General features: G+C 37.2%; 2 protein-coding genes across 2 annotated transcripts; one reads left to right on the top strand and one right to left on the bottom strand.

Annotated features, from left to right (window-relative positions):
• Positions 1-605: 605 nt before the first annotated feature.
• Positions 606-5,396, top strand: LOC113079909 (fibronectin type 3 and ankyrin repeat domains protein 1). The gene is made up of 11 exons (XM_026252138.1): positions 606-927; positions 1,860-2,028; positions 2,152-2,276; positions 2,892-2,973; positions 3,142-3,216; positions 3,394-3,459; positions 3,552-3,717; positions 4,619-4,762; positions 4,845-4,922; positions 5,054-5,098; positions 5,171-5,396. The coding sequence occupies exons 1-11, from the start codon at positions 774-776 to the stop codon at positions 5,258-5,260; spliced, it is 1,194 nt and encodes a 397-aa protein (XP_026107923.1). The 5' UTR covers positions 606-773; the 3' UTR covers positions 5,261-5,396.
• Positions 5,397-6,357: 961 nt separating this feature from the next.
• On the bottom strand, positions 6,358-23,982 carry LOC113079907 (disintegrin and metalloproteinase domain-containing protein 12; the record flags this gene model as incomplete). The annotated part of the gene is made up of 12 exons (XM_026252136.1): positions 6,358-7,740; positions 7,818-7,987; positions 12,475-12,696; positions 13,652-13,760; positions 14,605-14,743; positions 16,056-16,164; positions 18,127-18,204; positions 18,955-19,153; positions 19,976-20,084; positions 20,488-20,683; positions 21,318-21,407; positions 23,805-23,982. Coding segments are annotated over 12 exons (1,639 nt in total), but the record flags the coding sequence as incomplete, so codon positions are not given.
• Positions 23,983-25,144: the final 1,162 nt, after the last annotated feature.

The raw sequence follows: 25,144 nt of genomic DNA, 5'->3' as shown, positions 1-25,144 counted from the left end.
GGCCGTGGAAGTTAAAAAGCAGATGGTGAATAGCAGAAATGTTGATTGAATTGACAGTTTTATTAAGACATGAAACTGAGTTGATTGTAATAAATTGTTAAGACATGCAAATGTTTTAAACAAGGAATGCAAATTAATTAGTAGAATTGTTTGTTGTAAATGTTTAGGTTTTACAGGTTCAAGTTTAATCAGATGAATCAAAACCGCAACAAACTGAATGTGGAAAAAAAGAAAAAAAAAAGAAGAAAAAAAAGGAACAGCCTTTATTTAATAATCTACATTCGAAGGTTCTCAATCAGAGGGTCATTAGTGAATGTCCAGGGGGCCTCAAGATGACTTAAAATTATTTACATTTTAATAATTAAAGTTATTTCTAGAGCTGAAACAGGTTTTAACTAATAAATTCTTAAAACAACAGGATATTTTTGTGATGGTATGCGTGCATTTATTCTGTTTATGCAAGTTCTAAAATAATTTAGAAACTGTGACCAGGTAAAACAATCGCTTTCGATCCGGTTCTTTGAGTGAATTGTTCGAAAGAACCGATTCGCACGTCTCGTCATTAGCTCACTGAATCACCGCTCAGACTCGCAGGCAGAGATTCCGAGCGGTCATGTGGTCATTTAATCCCATCACAAAAGAGCCCAAGCTGATGAAAGTGACTAAAGGGTAAAACAAGGATTATGTCTCAATAACCATACATCGCTCTCATGTTAAAACAAGACTAATATAAATATATTTAGGAAACTCGTGTTTTATGTAACTAAAATTAAATGGTCCAAAGATTGTGCGCAATGCTGCACCAGTGCTGTCACCATGACAACGTTAATGCTCGCACGGTCAGATGTGCGCGCGAGAGAAGAGTGAGGCAACAAACTAACATTTCTCTACAGTACACTACAAGGAGACTGACCGAGATGAACCCAGGTAGATATTTGATTTGTGTTAACTAGTAGGCAGCCTGTTTGATGTTTGATAGAAAGGTTTTTAAAAATGTAAGAAAAACGTTATTCAAAACAATACCACTATTGCAACATAGTTTTATAATGCAGTCTTCGATTAACAAGGTAACACAGTCAGCAAAAACTTTTTTATATTTCGGTGACTCTTTAATTTGTGGACCATGTCTGATAATTAACTAAAAACTACGACTTTTGCCTCAATAAACTCTCAGTTTGCCGCGTCGTAGTTAAGTTTTGGTATGGGGTAGAATTAAGGGATATAAAAATATGATCTTGCAGGATAAGGCATTATTATATAGGCTTTATTAGTTCTAATAAACAGACAATATGCTTGTAGTAATGCTAATATACAAATATAAATAGGTATAATATTTTATTACCTTATAAAGAGCTGCATTTTATTCATTATTTAACAAATCAATATAGCCTATTTATTTTTGAAAATAATGTTATGTTTCCAGCCCGTTTTAGGAGAAAAGAAAAAAAGTCTAAAAGTTTTCTCCAGCAACAGAGATTAAAAAGTAATGGGTAAACTTTTAACTTAATCATTAATCCAGAAACAATCTTTTGTGGTTAGTTATTCTGGGTGTATTGTTATGTGATATTCATGACCTTTATTAAGATGAAACCAATAGGCTGCAGTTTACCCATAAGTCACACCTGAATAGCAAGATCATACCATGGACGCTGCTGTATCAGATAACTGCATATTAACCATAGATTGGTTTAGGTTTCAACCCTTGTCAAAAACACGCATACAAAAAATAATATAACTGTGTTGCATATTACTGCAAGGCGAAATACTGTATATAAAAAAAATTCACATTAATCCTACAACTTTATTAACAATGTGCATGATATTAAGAATCTGCCATATATTTTTCTCAATCTCTCCAGGAAAATATCCAGAGCTTACTCTTGTGATTAACAAGGTCACTCACCACAGTATTGAGCTGAGTTGGATAAATGAAGAGAATAAACCTCGAAATGGCCCTCCTGAACGCTGGACCCGCTTCTCTGTGGAGCAGATGGACCCCAAAACACACACATACAGCACCGTATACATGTCAGTTTTCTCTGTTTGACGGTGAAGATCATTTCTTTGAATATAAAAGTTATTACAACATGTTCAAAACTGGCCTTTTAGCAACAGTGCATGTAATAATAATGTATTGGTGTTTTATCACAGAGGGTACAGCACTCATCATCTTGTAGAGGGCTTGGAGTCCAGCACCTCCTATAATTTTAGGCTGAGGGTCACCAGAGCCTCAGGGGAGTGCATCCTCAGTCCCGTGGTCTCTGTCTTCACTGCCCGTGAGATATTTTACTGTACCTCCAGTCAAAGCCTTGGTCTAAAAAACCTAGAAAATCTCATGCTTCTCTCTGCTGTTATTGGTAGAAACACAAACCTTTAGGAATTCATTCACACAAAATGTACACAGTAGTTCAAAGGTTTTTTTCAGCATAGATGCATGTAAATGATCAAAAGTGACAGTAAAGACTTCTAGATTTTGAGTTCTAGTAAATTGTGTACTTTGAAATTTACATTCATCAAAGAATCCTAAAAAATCATCAGTTTCCAGAAACCTATTAAGCACCACAACTGTTTTCAACATCGATAAAAATAAGAAATGTTTATTGAGCAAATCAGCAAATTAAAATGATTTCTGAACGATCATGTGACACTGGATACTGTAGTAATAGCTTCTTTGCCATCACAGGAATATATTACATATTTTAAATAGAAAATTATTATTTTAAATTGTAATAACATTTCACAATTTTAAAGTTTTTACTGTTTTATGATCAATTAAATACAACCTAGCTAAGTGGGACTTTCAAAGGTGTTAAAATCCTTACTGACCCTAAACCTTTGGATAGTAGTGCATTTGTTTCATGTTTTATAATGTTTTGATGGTTTGTCCACAGGAGAGCCGTTCAGTGGGAAGAACCTCCACCAGGCTGTGAACAGGGCGGATGAGGATGAGCTGACCACAGTTCTGCAGTCAGGGTAAGACCACACACACACTTCACCGTCACTTCAATCTTCTCCAGCCTTTCTTCATTCTGTGGTACAGGGTGATTCATGATGACAATATTTTAACCTTTATGTGAAATATCCTCTTAAATGCCAGTTCACACATTATTCATAACCCCTCTCATGTAATTCCTCTTCTAGAATGGTCGACGTGGATGTTTATGACAAAATGGGGTTCACCCCTCTCATGGTGGCAGCACAGAAAGGTTTCACCAGGTAAACTTGTTCTGATGTTATTCATTTAAACAAAAACCTGGTGTACAGAGAGAGGAATTCACAGCAAGCTACTGAATCCCACATCAGTCTATGTTTAGTTATTGCCATGTGATAAAGAGTAAACTCGTTGAAATATAGTCATGTATTTTTAATAATGATCAGCATCGGTTTTTGTAGCTTAGTGGACATTTTAATGAAGCATGGAGCTGATATTAACAAGAGAGACAGCACTGGAAAAGACTGGTAAGCCTGCATATGCATTTTCAATGCAGTTTAATTTTATAATGATTCATGTTTTCAAATATATATTTTCATCTATGCACGTGTTTTATCAGTCTAATGCAGGCTTGTTTCGCTGGTCACCTGAACACAGTGAAGTATCTGCGTAACTGCGGCTCCACATGGCAGTCCCGAGACACGGATGGCTGCACGCCGCTCCACTGGGCTGTGGATGGAGGACACCTGCCTGTCATTAAATATATGATCCAAGATGGTTGTGAGGTCCGAGGTCCATTTTTCAACCATTTAAATGTGTGCAAATGAATATTTGTTGACAATTTACTCCACCACAGGCCCTCAAGGTGAGATTGTTTCTAAAGAACAGATTTGGAGAAATTTAGCATCACTTGCTCACCAGTGGATCCTCTGCAATGAATTTGAATTGCTGCCTTTAGAATGAGTCCAAACAGCTGATAAAACATCACAATAATCCACAAGTAACCCGGACGACTCCAGTCCATCAATTAACATCTTGTGAAGCAAAAATCTGTGCGTTTGTTAGAAACAAATCTGTCATTAAGGCATTTTAACTTTAAACTGATGCCCCAATAATAATGCTTCATCCAGTGAAAAATTCTTTACCCTGTTGTCTTTTCACATCAAAATCCATTGTTTTTACTTGTAAAAAGTGCTTGATCTGTGCACATTTCTCTCCTGATTTAGATAAGATCACTTTCTCCTTGGAGAAAATAATATTATGGATAGCGGACTCATATTTCAGCTGGAAGCAATTTGAAGTTGTTTTTATCACGGGGTGTTGATGGTGCAGTGGATAAGACACATGCCTTCGGTGTGAGAGACACGGGTTCGAATCCACTGTGAGACACCAATGTGTCCCTGAGCAAGACACTTAACCCCTAGTTGCTTCAGAGGCATGTGACTTCTGACATATATAGCAATTGTAAGTCGCTTTGGATAAAAAGCATCAGCTAAATGAATAATGTAATATTACAAAGACGCAATTTTTCAATTTTGGGTGAATTATTCCTATGAAGGTATTTCATATGATCAGAAATATGAAGTAACCGAACTTCATAATACCGTTTGTGGCCCATTACTTTGTCAAATGGTGTGCTTGACCCTGTATTGTCAGTTTAAAGCATGTGTTCTTGTACTCTGACAGGTGGATGTGATAGATAAAGTGTCTCTCTGGACTCCTCTCATGCGTGTGTCAGCCATTGGTGGAAACGCTGCGGTCGCCTCCATCCTCCTCCAGGCTGGAGCTGATGTAAACGTCCGTGACAAAGCTGGCAAGACACCACTAATGGTATTCCTCATCAAAACATCCAGTAAAATTGTCGGGGACAAGATGGATGGCACCATTGGAGTTCTTGGTTATCATTTTTCAGGTCGCTGTGCTGAATAACCATGTAGAGCTGGTGAAACTTCTGCTTGACAGTGGGGCAGATCACCACATGAAGAACGAGGTAACAGATTATGGTCATGATGATATTCATAATGCATAAATGATTAAACAATACGAGTAGTGCAATCAATTTTTTTGCCACAGGGAAACTAATAACACTTCTCATAAAATGATATTTACACCCTAATGTAGTATGGAGCAGGTGCAGCGGATATGGCAAAAGCATTTGGGAGACAGGTAACCTGACAAACTATACATGAGCAAATTAATATTTTGTAGCTTGGAACAAAAAGACAATTTCTGTTTCAGAGCATCATAAACTTGCTGGATAATATAAGCTTGGAAGATTCAAATCGACTGACATCAGCAGGACAGTTCTGTTATGGAGACAAGAAATGATCTTTCATATTTTACACATTACATTAAAGCCTTAAGTTATTAAAAACAACTTTTATGTCTCTGTAGTGTAAAATAAAATGATCTTGAATTCACGATAGTAAAATCCTCGTTTATTGATCTTGTTCAAGTCCTTACATTATCAGTATCCAGTTATATTTTTTGAAGGCATTCACAGTTCCCTTTTAATATCCTAATTCATAGAAATGAAAATGGACTTTGTTGATTATAAAATTGTTACATAATGAATTCAACACCCAGTGCAAAAACTGAGCAATCATCTTTGACCACAGATAAAAAAAACAAAAACAAAAGAAGTGAGTATTTAACACATCCACATGAGTGCATATAAAAAGGTGAAATGTACATACATTGTTGTAAATAGGTAAACAAGAACATAAAGAAAACACACAAGCTTGGCTTGAATGAAACACTGTGACAGCTGGGTTTGTTATACTCCCAAAGCAACAACGCTGGAATATTATGTGGAAACACTGAAGTGTAATTTCCCTCAGGGTGAAGTACCAAGCAGAACAACAATCTCATAAGTTTATGAATAACAGTGAGCCCAGCTGTGCATAAAGGAAGGATCCATTTATTTTCTGTTATGGGCAAGAAGGAACCACTTGTGTAAAATTGCCATAGTTGTGGCGACACACACCAGCAGTAATATTTACTACATCCTGTGTACTTTACATTATCTTGATGTTTAACACTTTTGTGAAAAGGTTATGAAAAATTACTATTTGCCTAAAGATTTTTTTCTGAAAGTATCTTATAAAGTTAGTGTTCCTGTAGCTCAATTGGTAGCTCAAGGTTGGGGGTTCGATTCCCCGGGAACACATGATAGGTAAAAATTGATAGCCTGAATGCACTGTATGTCGCTTTGGATGAAAGCATCTGCTGAATGCATACATTTAATTTAATTTAATTTAAATTTATAAAGCTGCATTTATTTGATCAAAAATACAGTAAAAATGTGTAATATCATGGAATATTATTACAATCTAAAATAACCATCTTCTGTTTTAATATATTTTAAATGTAAAGCTGAATTTTCAGCATCATTATTCCAGTCTTCAGTGTTTGTGTATTTTTTGATGAAGAAAAAGTTCAAAAGAACAGCATTTATTTGAAACAGAAATCTTTACTGATAAGTCTTTACTGTCACTTTTGATCAATTGAATGCATCCTTGATGAATAAAAGTGTTCATTTCTTTGAAAGAGAATTCCATTGACACTAAACTTTTGACTGGTTGTGTACACTGTCAAAAATGATACAAGAAATACAGTACAGAAAATTCAACATCTATAACCTCAAGTATTGGAAGATATTTCACAGAACGGGTGTATACAGCACAACAAGGCCATAATGACAGACATGACAGCTGCTGGATGCTGATGGCTCAGTGGGAATGCTGATCTGCTATTCCGACATATTTTAAGGTCTGTGGTGTCACTACATATTTTGTGTTGCCGCTGGTATTTCTCTGAATGCTTCAAAGCATGTTGGAAAAATGAACATCACAACCTCTCAAGTGTTTGAACTATAAATACTGCCTGGATTTTTTCATTTTCTGTAGACAAACTGGACAAGCTGTTGCTATGCAGCTGCAATGCATATTCTCTTCTCTAGACGACTCAGCCCTAATTGATGTAACTCCGTTTTGGCTGATTAATTTTCATATAGCACATCTCTCCTCGCATAATTTGAGGTATCATTACAAACAAAGCTGAATGCTTATGGCTAAATTTGTAGCAATAGTAATAGCGATTCTTGCTTTGTCAGATACTGTAGCACTGCATTTGCTCAAGCACATGTGATTTTAAGGTACTGTAGTTCCCGAAAAGTTGTTTTGTCAACTGGTTTGTCTCACATCACTTCCTCCTTCATGACATCATCATTCATCATCATGCATCAATCCAGTAATTATTACAGATTTTTTTGCACTCAGTGGCACTGATTCCAGCGCTCTGTGTTTAAACATTTAGACTTCATGTTGCTTGTACTCCAGTATCCCAGACATGCCGCATCGTTTTAAAGCAGGCCTTTTTTGATCTTCACAACACCAATCTAAGTCTTACCATAATATAAACTGAATAAAAACACTTAAAAAAGGAAAACATGATTGGTCGGCTTATTTTCAACATGTAAAACCAAACAAAAAACTGTCAGACAGTAAAAAAGGTGTCAAGCACAGCACATAGTTTCCTCCTCACAATAAATATACATCTTAAATAGTTCTGCAGTACCTGAGCGAGGACAAACTAACACCTTTTCTGAGGAGGCGGAGCACCAAGGTGTCGGGGGCAGCCCTCTTCTCTGTGAGACCCTCCGTGGAGTTTCTGCAGGGGTGGTCACTTGGTCCAACAGAGTTTTCATAGTGCAAACAAGTGTGTTCAGATGCTGGTGAAATTCACCCAGTGCTGTGGTGTCCATGTGTCAGTGATCATAAAAGGGCTGTGGTAATCTGGGAAGAGGCCTACGATGTAGCAAAAAAGCAGTTAGTTTTCATCCATAAATATGTGATTTTGCCCGCAGTATCACAGTGGGACCGACCTGTTTGGCAGTGGTATGGCAGGAGGCGGTCGTGGTACAGTTGGAATCGGGATGGCTAGAGGTCCAGGTATCCGCACTCCCGCTGCAGATGTGCTTCGACCCACCCCGTGCCCTCTGATTAAGGGGTCTGCGGGAAGTGGTTTCTGTGGGGGACTGGGCTTGTCGTGGTCCTACAGATAGAAGACAAATTTCCTGGTTTATCACACATATTTAAACTATTGTATAGACCAGGGGGTCCCAGCAACCTTTATGACCTTTATGACCACATTATGACTTAAAGTACTGAAGTATTTAAATTATGAATTATATATTAAAGCAATCTAACTGTAATCTTACCTCAATAATATCTATTTAAATTACACAAAACATAAAACTTTATGTGATGCACATTTGTGAGTCATGCATAAATAAACTGAATATGTTTAATAACACACACACACACACACACACACACACATAGTTTTGAGTCAAAAGAATTTAGAACCCCTGTCATAGATATATATATATATATATATATATATATATATATATATATACTATATATTATACTAATGCCACTAGATGGAGCTGTGATTACACTCCTCGTCCTGGTGAACCCTGCTGGCAACAATGCAGAATAACAAAACAAAATGTGCAGCACTCCCATCCCCAACACCCAATTCACCCCATGTTAAGTCAAGAGGTCATTGTGTGTTACCAATTTACTCAGAGGATGAGGTCATGGCATACAGCTGTTACCTTTTCACAGCTGTTCAGCCTTGTTTTGTGGAAAACACTGGAGAAACTGACTAATCCAAAATGCTGAGACAACAAAATCAATCCATTTTTGTGTCTTTCAGGAACAGCCATTGTACAGAAAAGTGACACGTTCCTGCAAAACCCTCATCCTAGAGAAAGCAATGTCATTACGGCAATACAAGACCTTTTAATCATGAGTGCACGGCGGTGTGTCGAGCCATGAGGCCAATTTGCGAGAACACCGTAAGAGGTGAAAGTGTTTCATGGCTCCCCAAATTAATGTGAACTCAGTCAAGTAGAAAAGGGCACTCAGAGAGCACTAAACAAACCACGGTGATTTCATATGTTAAAGGGTTTAATGTGAATACTTTCAATGAGGTCATTATATAAGCCAAGCTAACTTCAATGTATCAGTAGCCTGTATTGTGTGGCACAGCTACAGAATGTGAGCTCTGAAAGGCTTTTTGACGAAAGGCAACTGATGGGGAGCAAAAAACGTCTTCAAGACAGAATCCGTGGCATAATCTATATGCAGCTTCTGTAGCAAAATACAGTAATGAATTTACAATGCAAGTCTATGGGGCAAGGAATTCACTTCTGGTACAAAAATGCATAGCTGTATTGTAAAAAGTAGGATCTTGTTATGTGTTTTCTAATGTAATTCCTATGTGTGGAGCTCCATGTCAACAGTATTTTACAAGTCACATCCTTTGTGGTATCCTTGCACATACTGTGACATTAAACAGGTTTATGAGCTTTAGAATATGATTGTAGACTGCGCAGACCAGGTTCGTAAATGATTTAATCAATGCTAGCATGTACGTTTTGTTTATAGTTTACATTTATTCAAGTATAATGTCTCGGCTTATATTGTAATTGAAAAAAAAACAAAAAACAAAACAGCATGTCACAGATGGTTGTATATTTAGGATATTATCTTTCCTCTGGAGTAACATGTTTACCCTATGGCAAAAACCAAACAGCCTCCTACCTCAAAATTTCAACCTTAATAGTACTTTATAAAGAGAATCTAGTAAACCTATCTCATGGATCAACCTTTGGGTTTCATATTTTAGAATACAATGTGTTATCATATGTGTTATAATCCAAATACCCATCTTGCACTTTTATAGCATGTATATAGAGTCGCGTTGGGGTGAGCATTTCACAGTGTGCTGGATGTAACCACAGCTAGTTGACTGCAGTGCCGTGAAGTCGAGCTGAGATTTAAAGCAACAGATGTTCTTCTTCATGCTGTCTGATAGCATATCCTGCCAACGTCCCCGAGCAGCACTTATCGTCTAAACCACATACCTTCACACACGGGCGTCTCTCATCCCATCTCACAGGAAAGCTCTCATGCACCCGTCCAATCTCATTCTCGCTGTATCACTTTCACTCCTCCGCCCGCTCTGTCTACCCCACTTTGATATTTTTTGTCTTTGTTTATCTTCAAATGGAAACTTCATATTAGAAATGTATGTGCTGTGTGCGGCTATGGAAAGTGCAGAAACCTCCACTTGGTTTCTGCATCTGTCAGTCTCTTTCAACCAATGAAGTTGTATCAGCTGCAGTCTTAGGGGTCATTTACACAGAACACGTTTTTTCATTATAAAACTTGGAATGGGATAAAAGGACTAAAGACGGGTCTTAATTTATTTTAACTTTGAGTGCCGTGTTTTTAGAAGGACATGCAAGAGACGCTGGAAAAGATGTGTGACGTGAGCGAGACATCAGTCTAGTAAGTTACTTTTCTGGGTAAACAGGCCCTTATGGTAAAACCTCCTGACCCACAAGCCTTTTTCTGCTATATTTTTTGTGATTACAGGCTAACAATTCTAATGCCAATTTATAAAAAAATGAATGTGTGATTCTATTTTGTACATAATGTTCATACTCACATTGTGTACTAATCAGGAACTACATGACAAAGCATTGATTCTACATGACACTGTTTTTAAGTTGATCCGATAATATTCATATATATTTTTATTGTCAGTATATATGTTGATAATGGATATTTAATTGTGCATTTTTTTATTGTATTGCATTATATTATATTAAAACTTTTTGCACCAGACATTTTTTTTTCTATTTAGTGTATTATTTAAATTATTTAAAGAGCCAGTAAGATGAAAATTCTAAGCGTCCTATCACTGTTTATAAGTCCTGTACATTAGGTTTAAATCCATCCAAGGTTAAAAAACATTGCCATTTTGTCAAAATATCATTTTAAAATTACCTCAATTCTCAGAGATCCCCAAACGGTTCGCGCGAAGCTGTTCAAAAGATTCAGTTTCCTTAAACACCACTTTTCGGTAGCATACTGTGTTCTGATTGGTCAACTAACATAGTCAGTTTTGATTGGTTGTTCCGCACAAAACTTCATGGTAAACAATGCGTTAGCATCTTTTTGGGGTGAATTATGTCTTATTCCTCTCACCGCGAAGCAAACAGTAAAATGAAAAACTTGAACAGTCTCGCTGCTTTTTCTTCTGTGTGGGCGTATTCAAGCCGCGAGCTTCAGTTTGAATCTGAATAGCGCGTTCAGCGCGGGGGCGTGGTCACATTAGATATAATGAAGGGAGACGTGAAAAAGGGACATCGTGTTGTTTTCATATGGATTACTTTATCACAGAATATCTGTTTTCAGCAGCACTTGTTTAGTTTTAAAGAAGACATGTCAAGCTTTCTATAGATATCTCTCTCATGTCTCTTCCTTGAGTATTCACGGAGTTACACTTCATTTTAATGACGAGTTTGTACATGACGATCAGCGCAGACAGGCTGCAGACAGCACACATACTGATAAGACGCTCGGGAGAAAACAAACACGTAACTTCATAATCATACTTCGCGTTGTGATTCAGAGATGCTCGTTGGTCTAAATAAAGTTGGTAATGAACCCTCTTTTATGACCAAACGCTTTGAAAATCCTGCTGTACTCACCGAGATTAGAAAAGCAGTCATCAGTGAAATGTTGTGAACACAACAAAAGGGATTTGTTGGACTGCTCTGGTATTGTGGTAAAAATTAATTTAGGCATTGGTTCTTCTGAACTTCATTCGTTGGCAGTGAAAATAAAACAAACTTGCCTTTACAATTAAAAACACACTGTCTCCTCGACATGATGCTATCACACCAACCAGAGCGTCTGTGTGGTGGGGGGGGTGGGGCAGGTCAGAGTTCTGTTTCTCTCAAGACGGTAGGCGGAGATTATTATGCAAAGTGCTCCTAGTGACGTACATAGAGATGGGCAAAAGATTTGAAATCTATAACGACTCGTTTCAGCAATTCAGAGTCGACTCCTTACTTTAGAAGCCAATAACTTTATAAATTGTGTACTTTTTGGTTTAATTACTTTGCACATTGTTTACACTGATGGACAGCTACATCATACACGGTAATACAGGTAAATTTCCCATCTGTGTGGCTCTTCAAATAAAAAACACTTGTGTTGCTCCTACATCAGATATCCTAGCTCTTACAAAAGTACCAGCAGTCTCACGCATATTATTAACAGCTCTCTGACACCCACATCCTTATTTCCAGGGTATTAAAGTACATTTTTGAAAATTCAATCACAGGTTGCCAGCTGAGATGCATTTACAGTTATCACCTGGTAATAAATATGTTTTGAATCTGTCTCTTTTGACCACTTCTATTCACATTTTGTCAAACTCTACATCACTTTTGCAGGATTGAATTAACCTGTGTATGTTGGTTTTGAACGAGTGGGAAATAAAGCAAAAGCAACTGATAAGGGAGAGCAGCTGTGGTGCCAATGTTCCTTACATTAAGGAGTTACTTGATTGATGTACTACTACATGTTGAGGCCAGCTCAATTGGGGTAGAAATGCTACTTCATGAAGTGAGTTTTTGCAGGGTTGGATGTCTGGTACATGGTGAAAGCACTTACCTGGATGTTAGCGTAGGGCAGCTGGCGTGGGAGTGTGTGGAAGCCTGCCGCTCTGCCTGGCGAGTGTGTGTGTGACACCAGAGTCCTGTGAAGCTGCAGACCTGTGATGGGCATGGGGTGGCTGATGTGGACGGGCTGGCAGCGCGTGGGACATTCAGGCAGCCGACGCAAACTGTGGAAGTTGTGCGGAGGAAGGAGAGGCTCCGAGCTGTGATGAGACATCTGTGGAAAACAGACAGCTCTTGAAAATAAAGATACAAGAATGCAATACGAGCTCTACCGCTTTTCTTACTGCTAACCTGAGCAAACAATCTAAACATCTTATTGCATATGCTGCCTCACAATTCAATACTGTTTTAGGTCCTCTTTTATAATAAAGGTATTCATGCATGCTGTTGTGGCATGGCACACAGACTTAAAATACCCAGATGGAGCAATCAGTCAGTGCTTTACTTTACCAACACCCTTCACTGGCAGCTGCCCAATCACATTGAGGTCTGAGCAAACAAAGGCTTCAAAATCCAACAAACAGTTTCAATCATGACATTGTTATGCTACTCAAGTACATTAGACTGAATTAAAACAGAAACCCTTCAAAATTAATCTTTGAGGTTTTAGATGAAGATCTGGACTTCATTAATATTCTTTGATGGTCGATACTGGAGACTAAATCAATTATGCACCTAAGTCTCATGCCGTGTACACAGAAAGCAAGGGATGGATTGGCTTGGACAGGCATAGTAATTCTGCGAGTGAGCTGACCTCATCTGCTCCTCGCTGGGCAGGACAGACACCGAAGTGATGAATTATGGAATTTGAGGTTTAATAAAATATCTTGTAAGTGCTTGTTGATAATAAGGGTTTAAATATTCATTTAAATAAATAAATATTCATTACCATTCTTCACAAAATCATACCATATATAATAAAATCTGTTTTTTGGTCACAAACAGTCTGCTTTGATTCAGTTCAGTATGATTATTAAAAAAAAAACATTTAGACAAATGCAGCTGTAAGGAAATTGTACTAATGAAAACAGGCAAATCATTTTGGATAAGACATATTGAAAATATATAATCCACTACCTACTATTATTTAAAATATTATTACATATTTTGGACGTTCTAATCATGTTGTGTGCCTGAGTCCGTGATGATGAGTAGAGTATCACTCTTACCTTGTCACAGCGGGAGTGTAAAGGTAAAGAGGCGGGTTTGTGCTGAGGCGAGACCCTGAACACTGACTGTGTCTGCGGGGGGCTGGGAGTCTGCTTTCGCCCTACTGATCTGTAAAATTAAGAAACAATTTTCAAAAACTTTCATGTTTTAGGGTATGGTGAATATAATTACTACAGTAGGGATGGCTCCTTTTTATTAAACTCTAATGCGAATAGAGCACACATTTTTACTTGCTCATAATTTATTTTAAAAAGCAAAAATCATGTTCAAAGTAAGGCAAGTACAACGTAAGTAAACAAAGTTTAGGCAGTAAATATTAAAAAACAATTAATACAATCAAATATATGCGGTGAGTATAAGAGACTTCCATTAACAAATCTTCTCGACCTCAAACTCCATCAAATACTGACCTAACGCTCCCTGTTTAAGCATCAAATATCATCATGTTAACCCACTAACCCCCATCACTTTCGCACAAAACACTCAATAATACTAGAAAAGGACTTTTTGGAGGTAACATACTCCACCCAGAGGAATGACATAAGTAACGCAGAAGTTCATCCACAAAGAAAACTATTCTCACCTCAAAAGGGTGATTTAGACAGCTTTATCGGGGTTTTACTGAATAATTCAAGTGCTTTAACAAAAATACAAGCTTCACAATTTAGACTGTTAAACCCTCTGGAATGCTGGCCCAGTTTACTTCTATTGAAAGTGTGTGACCATGAATTTTACTTTTTCAAGGAACAAGTCAAAATGATTTTCTGTGCAAAACTACATTATGCCCCGAATTCCTGTTCATATGAACTTAAACTGAACCTGAAACTTAATTCCCTTAAGCTTCAATAAAACTCAAGGGACTTTTGTTGTCCCTGGATGGAAACCAGCAGGAATCCAGGATCAAACATATTTTGGAAACTATCGCTGGGGGAAACTGCACCATTTTCAGTACCTGAGCTTTTGGATGGCGCTCTTCTTATTGATGCAGAGCATCCGAACCAATGCTTTCCTCTTCAGGCACACAATCAGTCCCGCCGACAGCAAGCAGAGGAGGGTGACCAGCGCGCCCACGGCCACAGCGCTGCTGTCAGCTGTTGTCACATAGGACAGCACGCACATTAATACACACACTCGCACATCTGTTGTACAGCACGGCACAGAATGGCACAGAGAGGGAAAACACAAGAAGTCAGAGTCAGGTTAGAAAGAAAAAGAATGGATCAACGTCCCTCAGTGTCTCCACCTGCATTGCTTTTACAAGCTGTCTCAAAGTTCTTGAATGTCTGCTGAGTGACATCTAAACGCAGTGCTGCAGGTTTCCACCAGTAAATCAATGACGTGTCCTGTCAATGCTGTTATGCTCTTCCACTGGAAAATCGTTTAATGGGTTTTGTAAGTACATTGTACTTTCAGGCTGCACTGTTCTACCTGCGGTGCGGCTGTCACAGAGGGGATGAAAGTGGTTAGAGCTAGTGCACTTCCTCAAGAGGTACTGTCGGAACATCTGAATGCATGAGGACAAGGAGGTCCAAACATACTCTATGCATGTTGGCAAACAGAAACGCTACTACAGTAGGTATGCAAAATGTAATGTATGCATCTTTGCATCCATTCTCAATACACATTATATGAGGCATTTGTGTAAGCTTCTTTAATAGTCAGTTTTTTTTTTATGTTTGTTTGATATATAAATAATAAAAAAATGATAACAGTTGTCTAATAAACCTGTCTTTGTGTATATAAATTGCTTTGTTCCTCTTTTGTAATTTGCTTTAGATGTGGAAAGTGTCTGCTAAATGCATAGATGTAAATACATTTGTAAATTTGTCATTTATTTGTAATTACGGATGGTCATTTTCATCATTTAGTTTAATTTATTTGGGTAGAGTTGTTTCTGAAATAAATAACTTTAAAAAAATAATAATAGTTACCTTATAAACCCTGCCATTGTGCATACAAATCATTTTGTTCCTCTTTTGTAATTTGCTTTAGATGAAAGTGTCTGCTAAATGCAGAAATGTAAATCGGTTTGTACATTTTTACACTTTTTTTTTTTTTTTAAAGTAAAGCATGGTCATTTCCATCATTTTGCTTAATTTCTTTGTGTAGAGTTGTTTCTGAAAGAAAGAAAGAAAAAAAGAAAGAAAGAATGATAGGTTTAAGAAAACTGCTGTTTTGTTTAATTTTTTTGTGTAGAGTTGTTTGTGAAATTTTGTTTAATTTCAAATTATTTCTGAAAAAAAATAATTAAAAAAATAATAATTTTGTGTTTGCATACTTGCTTGGAAGAGTATGTTTCTGACTGGAAAGGAGCATATAAGCACCGCATTAAGTCATGCTATGTTAGTGTAATGCATACTGCTGTAGCAGTTAAGTCAAAAGTGCAGTTGTCCATCACTGTACCGGCTTGTCTCATTGGTCCACTGTCGACGCTGCCGCCAAACCCCGCCCTATCACAGAAAGGAGGTGCCCAGTGAGCTTCACAGTGGCAGTTCTTCTTGTTGTTGCATTCCTGTAAACATAAAGCAACTGGCATTAATTCCACACACAGCTCAATGCCCCTGATCAAATTTCTTGCCGGACATTATCAACAACATCCCGTTGTTCAATGCTTAAGGAATTCTGGGGGATAATGGTATGAAATCTCCTCATGAGCATTCAGTTCATGGATGCTCTGCTCAGTGTTGCATTCAAGGGCAACATTTTTCCAATTGCACAAAAATGCATCAAATTTTTCCATCAGGATATGTGTCAGGGGTCGCTGCATAAGTTGATTGATGTCACTTGATGCTTAAATCAGTCTGAATATTAGATGTCTGCCTTCTAAAAAGGAAAGATGCAGCTATGTCTTTCCCGCCATAAAAAAACATGAGGAAACTTTTCAGACTCTCAAACTCTTGACACTTCATCCAACTTTCTTGGATGCTTGATGGTTTAAAAAAACCAAAAAACAGACCCTCTCCGCAGACAGACTCTTAAATTTCAAGGATTAATGAGATTGAGTCTTGATTTTGTGGACATGATCTTAAGACCTCTCAAAACTAGAAACCAATAGCCTTAGTGGTCTAGTATTAATTAAGATCTTGAGGGGTTTGTTGTGGGGCTTAAGGGGTCTAGTATTGGTCTCAGTATTTAGTGGTCTTCTATTGTTCTAGGTCTGGTTCTTTAAGGCTTCGATCTGGCCTAAAAACAACTAGCAGTTGGAGCATCCAGGATGCTGACAGTGCTACTAACATCTTTATTAACAATGATCAGTTCATCTTGCAGCACAGCTCCAGTAAGGAAATAGACATTGGAGAAAAAATGGATGCAATTGCATAGCCTACAGACGATATAAAAATTCCAATTTAGGAAGCGTATAACAAGAGAAAATAATATAAACATTACACGCTTGCACACGTGCCCTCCAGAGCAGACAGTGGGTGCAAATGCAAAAGACAGCGTGGGGATGTTCTTGTCCACAGCGTTTGGCAATTGCATTTTAGTAGTCCTCTGGCAAAAGAGTGCATGTGCATGATAAATGGCTCTTTTAATGGTACACAAATGAATTAAATATGACTCATATAACCTTATTGGAGTGACAGAGATTGATTGTGAAGTACTTCAACAGCTGAGACAAGCCTCAAGTCACCCAGCATGTTGGGAAAACAATAGTGTGGCCGCAAAGGTGAACCACGGTATGATTGAGTGAAAAAATAGTTTCTCCAAAATCTGAACTCACTCGAATGTTCTTTCAAATCTTTATAACCTTTTTCCTTGAAACATAAAAAGTGAAGTTTTGAAGACTACCCAAGCTGCAATATTCTATAATATGGAAGGGACATAAAAGTGGACATATGACATGTAAGCTGTGTGAGGAACAGTAATTTACAAGAATCTTGCCCTGGAAATGTTGCTTAACAGCTCTGATCTCCATTCACTTTCAATGCAAAGAGAAGAGCAGCTTGGACATTCTGCTACATTCTTCTTTTGTTTTGTTTTTTCAGAATAAAAGAAAGTCATGCGGGTCAAACAACAAAACAACAAGATTAGTAAATGATGACAGATTTTAATTTGGGTGAACTATCATATATATTTAATGTATCAAACTTTCAGGAAAGACCATGACTGACACAAGGTTACACTGTGATCTAATTTAGTCCAGAATCAGTGTCTTAACTGTGCTTTTAACTGTTATTTCATCCATAGCAGTAAACTAGTTCAAGTAAAGTTATAGTATGTGGGCCTAGTTGGTGAAGTGCTATTATGGGCACATGCTGTCCCCTTTGCAGACAGCTATAATGTAATGAAACTGACATTTTTATAAAAGGCAAGACTTTCAGCACAGGGCAATAATTTGTGCTGACTTACTATCAGCATTCCCGACTCAAATCTGAGCCTAATGCCTGATAATTAATGTCAGAGAAATTAAAGAGGTTAAACTTTTCCTGCAGATTTGAGGAAATATCAACTGACAGAGTGGAAGCGACCTTACCCCTCTTCCATTACACTTCCCAGAGCACTTGTGCACTCCGAAGACACTGACATTCTGACACTGCCTGTTCAAACATATCTGTTACGATGAGAGAGAGACAGAGAGAACTGCAGGTTAAGAAAAAAACAAGACTTAATGGGCTTAACTTCTTTTTATTTTTTTTTTGTAAGGGCCAGGGTGGCAAATTAATGCCAATAGCCAGTATTATATATATATATATTACTGTTACAGTTTTAATTATGTAATAACTCTAAACATACCTCTAAACCTAACCTTAACCCATATAGTCAAAATATATTATCATTACTTCTTTAGGTAAGTACACTGTAAGTACATGTAAATGCAATACAGTAAAATAAAGTGCAAATGAATATAATAAATAATTAATAAATAATAAATAATTTATATAATAATTTAGTGATTTTCTTTTTGTTTAAAGTAATCATGAAAGTCTATTTAATTATCCAAATTAGTCTTTTTAATGATCTTTTAAGTTTTTTTTCTCAAATAATATAGTGCTTGTATATATAATATGATATAATATAATATAATATAATATAATATAATATAATATAATATAATATAATATAATATAATATAATATAATATAATATAATATAATATAATATAATAATACACTGATATAGCCTAAATTAATATGTGGATGTTAAAATGGATACATTGGGGAGGTTTTTTTAACAAAACAAACACCAAATGGTCAATGGAAAGCAATAAAAATGGCCAAATATCATCTCAGCCTGCTGATAAACCACTAGCATAATTTCTTGATGACACAACTAATATCTACCAGATGATTTATTCTCGTACCATTCCTTCAGCACACTTAGTGCCTGCCAATACCAGTCCTGGATCAGGCATATCGTCACCCAGGTACACATGTGTTCCACGGCACAGAATACGCCCACCCGCTTGCAGAGGTATGTTTGTGTCTATGGAGACCGCATTGGTTCCGATCACAGGCCTGTTGGCACCTCCTTGGCACTGAATTTTCCCACACCTAGCATCCCTGTTTAAATCACACAGACAAAATACAATGAGTGAGCATGCAACAACAGTGCTAAATGTTTTTACACTGAATAAATGGGAAAAGATGAAAAAACGCCTGAAAACCAGAAAGCAGATTGTGTTGTCTTGAGGTAATCTCACCTTTCACACCCTCTCACTCATCTGTGAGGAGCAGAGAGTGTAATTAATAGTGACAAAAGATTACATGCAAAACCATGGGGATGCCACTGTCGCAGAATAATAATGTCATGGCAAAAAATAAATTAATAAAATTACATTCATTACAACATTTGATGGGCCATCTTTTAATAATCAGACAGCAAGCAATATGAATGATACTATTCTTCATTTCACACTTATCATTTTTATTTTATTATTCTTTTGTTTGAAAATTGTTATTTCCGTGTCAGTCACTGTTTCTACAGTTTAATTATGTATGCTGTATTGGCACTATAACAGCAAGTAGAAAAAAGTTACAAAGCAGCAAAGGAATAGTTTAACAAACAAAACTGAACAATGTTGTGTCAAACAAGGAGAACAAGCAAAACAAAAAGTAAAGCAAAGACAAACAAAAACATGATCAAAAATTTAGTTAAGTTAAACAAAGCAGAACAAAACAAAACTGAAAAAGAAAACTAAACAAAAAGCAAAGCATAAGAAGCAAAACAAAATAAACAAAATTAAGTGAACTGAAAAAAAAAGAAAAAAAAAAAGAAATACTATAATAAAATGCAAAACTGAAGCAAATTTGAAAAATGAATGTAATTGTACTGTAAGTAAAAGATAAAGTGCAAAGTGCTGTAGTATCATGCACCGACTGTACCTTGCTTGACATTTAGCAAAGGAACCTTTGGAGTCTTTTCCACAATTTCCATAGGGGTCACCTGCAGAGTTTACTCTTTCAAAACAGATTCCTGGGGCAGGTTTCGCTCCTGGAAAACAAGAAAGAGTGAAAATAAAACAGCATATGCCCACTGTCAGAGATGGAAATGCGACACTGTACAATCCTTCCGTCTTGTTTCAGCTTGTATATAAACCAAAAACCCGATGAAAGGATAACATATGTCAGACTGTGGCCTGAATCCTTTTGGAAGAGCACGAACAGACATATGGAATAAATATCAGCAATCAGTGTGAGCTTTCATATTGCTTGAGCTTGCCATATGAAGGATTGCAAGTGAAATTGCTGGCTAGATAATGGTTACATATAGAACACAATGTCAAAAATGTATTAACGAAATATATATCTGCAGAACCCCACAATCATTTTTTGTCAACCAAATAAGCCTAAGAACCCTGCAGCTATCTGCATATTTGATCTACAGAGGTACCAACCTGGTCCCCACAGAGTGATGCATTGCTGCTCATGAGTCTGACAGATGCCGTTGTAGCAATAACCATCCATATTGTGGCACGCATGTCCATCGTGCAGGTACACATTGGCAGGGCAGTGGGGGTTTGTTCCGGTGCAGAACTCAGGTAAGTCACAGGAGTTACTGGACTCTCTACAAGGAGTCCCAGCTGGTTTTAACTACAGAGACGCACAAGAATAAAAGGCTTCAGACAACACTAGAAAGCAAACTTAAAGTGCTCAGGGTCAACTAAAATCAAGAAAATTGAGATTTCCTTCAAAATTAAGCAAAGAGAAATACATACTCAACTTCAAAGCAGGCATGATGGAATAAACTCAAAGTCATGCAGAGACAAGCCTTTACATGAATTACAAAGACTATTGGGTACAACAGACAATAGTCCATGGAAAAGTTCTCCAAAAACTATTCCCTTAAGTTGCACTTAGAAACTAAATACAGTCCAAGCGGCATGACTATATTCTTTTAGTTGCTATTTTCACTTAATGAAGCACTTTGTTGAAAGCTTGTTGTAGTTTGTTGTAAAGTCTGTGTGAACATGTATCCTTGTTCTGGGATCTGTTCCGGAGGGCTCTGGTCTGGCTTCTTTCCTCAGTAAGTAAGTGAGCTGAGCACTCTGATTTATGTGTCTGGAGGCCTGAGAGGAAACTGAGTGTCTATGTTTGGAGCGCAAATGTTGGTTCATGTTGCACTTATTAATGGGGCACGGAGAATGTGATTTCCACGCCTTTATATTACACACAGAGAAAGAACGAATGAGGAGGAAAGAGGGACAGGACAGATTTACAAAAGTACCTGGCAGTCATGACAGCACTGTCCATGGGCACACACAGCATCTCCCTTGAGAGTGCAGGTTGTAGCGTTACAGCAGGGATTCAGACACTCCTGAAGAAAACACAGGGATGACAACAGATTTGAAGGCATCGTGTGTCACTGTGTCACATGGGGAAAAGTTAAGTCAATCATAGCACACTTCATTTAACTACCGAAGTCCTGGATTTAAAGTATTAAACAGGTTGTTTCATTTTAAGAGTGAGAAAGAGGGTGAACATTTGTGTCACTCTAAGACCTGACAGACTAAAAGCAAACCAACAAAACAAAAAACAAACAATGACAAAATAAAAACAAAGCAAAAAACAAGACAGGTAAACAAAGATCAAACAAAACACAAACCCTAAGTAAACAAAGAACAACAACAACAACTAAAAAAAACTAAACATAACAACAAAAAACAAAGTATGCAAAACAAGCAAAGTAAACGAAGAACAAAACAATGAAACAAACCAAAAAATGACAAAAACTTAGGACATTTTAATAGAGGTAATTTACATATTTAAGTCAGGCTGTTTAATTGTCAGAAAGATGGTGGATAATTGTATAAAGTGGCCAAAAAGTTAAATGACAATTATTTTTGGTGCAAGAAACCTTGACTAACATTATAAGCAGACTTTAAGGGGAAAATAAAATGCTACAATAGCACAGGCTATGAGCCCTTTAATTTGACATTAGATAATTAAGGGTTACAGAAAAACAATGGAAAGAAAAAAAAAGTCTGAACAGTCACCCCATATGATCACTGCATTGAATATTAGTTCCAGGTGTGGAGCTCATATTCTTTTAGGAAATTCCCTTCTGTCAACCAGTTCTTTGCATCCATGGAAAAAAAAAAAAAAAAAAAAGTTTGGAAACGTTACTCTAGGTTTGTGTATGTGAGTGCATTGATGTCTGGTTTAAATTAGTGGTCCATGCATTGTTCTGATTTTACAAAAAAAAAAAAAAAAAGAAAATGTTGTTTTCTCAAACTCTGCGCTCTTGGTATCAGTGAACCGTGTTCATGTGTGTACGTGTCTGAGTGAGTGACATCATCACTGACCCGAGACTGGAAGTGATGGGAACGTCAGAGTCCGAGCACAATTGAAGGAAAGAGGACATTTATCTCAGAAAAGAGAGGGAGAGGAAGAGAGAGAAAGAGGTGAATTTTGAAGACTAATAAACCTGTTTTGTTGTTGTAGTGAAGCAGAAGAGCTTTGTTCTTCTCTAAAAGTACACAAGAAGCTCATTAAGACATCAAGCACTAAAATATTATTTTATACACCACACATACACACACACAAAGTGTCTAAGGGACTTTTTATTCCTCTCTTTCACTCCTCGTCTCCCACTCTTAACAAGGTCCTGGTGTGGGCTGGGAGAGGTGCTGTAGGGTTGGGCTGGGTTAGGTCAGTCCGCTGGCTCCAACTGCTCCTCAGAGTCACAGAAATCTCTTTACAGACCTGCTGTTTTCTCTAAAACTACCGTCAACTAGGGTGAAATGATGGGGGGATGGGCTTCTCTCATCCCTCTACCCAACACTCAAGACCCGCTGCTGGGCTCCGTCTCTGCTCTTTCCCCGCTTCCTCCCTCATTCCCCCCGGTGAGATCACTGGAGCTCACGGGTGCCATTCTGAAGCAAACTTTTCCCCATAACAAGATCCTAGACTTTAAAGTTCAGGCCAGGCTTTTTTCCTCAGGTCTGCACTGACACAATATGCCTGCATGACATCTAAATTACACAGACCATTTCTGAAGGCTCCAGTTCCATTACTAAATGATATTTAGGGGGCATTTAAGCATTTATTTATAGGACAGCAGAGACCGACAGGAAGGGGAATAGAGAGGTGGAACGGGATCAGGCTGCACAGATGACGTCGTCTGGACTCAAACCCGGGTCCCTACAGCTCTTTTACATCACAAATGCACCACAGCTCAGATGGTCAGAACTGTCTATATCATAAAACTTTCCTGTGCAGGATATCTGACAGCTTTTAGGGCATTAATGACTGAAAAGTAAATGGAATTTCACACTGTGAATCATTTCAACGACACCCTGCAGTAACCGTTATAGGATTAGCGACATGACCGTCACTTTTTGGCAGTACTTTTCTACTGTTAGTTTTTTTACTTTTATGTTCAGTAATAAAATGATATATATATATATATATATATGTTATATATGTATACAATTTTATATTTATATAAAAGTAATGTCTAAGACCGCCCTACTTAAAAGTAATATATTTAAAATATATTTATTTAATACTAAGTATAATTCAAATCTATTAACATATTTACTGACATCCATACTGAAAGCCATGATTTAGTCTGTGAAAATTAAGCGGACCAAATCAAATTCCAAACATCACCAAAGGCTAGATATGGACCTGGTTCAGATCCGCTAATGCTAGCAGTGGCCTGCTCGGTTGTGACGTACAAAGGTATTTGATGTGTGTAAGGTTTTCATACCTCCAGCTCTCCGCAGTCACACTCCTCTCCTTCCTCAATGTATCCGTTGCCACATTTCTGTCCCCCGTAGAGCATTTTGACTTCAGGCATATTATACAAACACATGCCCACCCCCTTCTCCAGACTAGCCCACAGATCCTTCTTACTACACGTACTGAACACTGTGGGGAATGGGTACCTGTTCACAAAGAGAAAAGGAAAGGGAAAGAGAAGATTAATTGAATATATTTTCTTTTGTATTTTATTTATTGTTCTACTTCTTTTCTACTAATTTTATTTGAATTTGGCTTCTTATTTTATATTTAAATTATTTGTTCTACATTTTTAATTATATATATATATATATATATATTTTTTTTTGATTATACATATTTATTTAATTTTATTTAATTTAATTATTTTGTCATCACTAGGCTTCTTATTTTATATTTAATTTCTTATTTATTTAACTTAATATTCTTTCATTTGACTATTTATTTTAATTAATTTTGTAAAAAAAAAAAAAATTATTTGATTTAAACATTTTATTGTATTTTTTTGCTTTCAAAGCAAATATATATATCTAAACAGATTTTTAAAACAAAACACTTTTTGTGATAATTTAGTAATAAGAGAAAAATAGGCCACAAAAGTAGAATGAGTCTAATGGTACATAATCTCAGCAACCCAGCCAAGCATAAAAAGTGGCAAGTATTACAATTTCCAAAGTCATTAATGGCATTACTTCAACAAGCACGAAAATGACAACAAAGCAAAAGGAATTAGCATATGACCTTCCGCCATGACATTCACGCCCGAGTCCTCTACGTGATAGAACACTAAGCCAGCTAAGAGTAAGCCCATATGGTACAATTCATGTTAATTCATCATACGATACATAATTATAAACAAACCAGCACCGTGCCTGACCTCAGCCTGACCACAGTCACTGTAGAGGCCACAACACAAAGACCAAGCTCTTTGAGATGAAGCAGAGCAGTGGACGATCATATGACAGCCTCGGTCTGGGGCGGCTGCCTCGGGCAGGGAGCGAGACGAGGGGAGATATCTAAGAGGTCATTTGGGTCTGGGCTCTGCTCACTGGAGAGCACTGCAGAAGATCCTTCATGGTCTGTTGCCAGTATCTTCAGTTCACTATCTCACCCCAGCAAACAAGCTAAACAACAAAGTGCGTATTTGCTATGCACTCATAAATATGCGCAATGTTGAATAAATGGATGTCCTTGAATTTGTGTGTTTTCGGAAAGTGACTCTTCCAGCAGATTAATAGTGTATGCATGCATGCATGTGAAGAAGGGATTAAAACATTAATAATCATAAGGTTAATGGGTGTTACACAT

The sequence above is a fragment of the Carassius auratus genome, unplaced genomic scaffold (assembly GCF_003368295.1).
Source record: "Carassius auratus strain Wakin unplaced genomic scaffold, ASM336829v1 scaf_tig00029835, whole genome shotgun sequence".
In the NCBI taxonomy this organism is placed as follows: domain Eukaryota; kingdom Metazoa; phylum Chordata; class Actinopteri; order Cypriniformes; family Cyprinidae; genus Carassius; species Carassius auratus.
The sequence above is the reverse complement of the archived record's forward strand: the minus strand, read 5'-3'. Positions and strand labels throughout refer to the sequence as shown.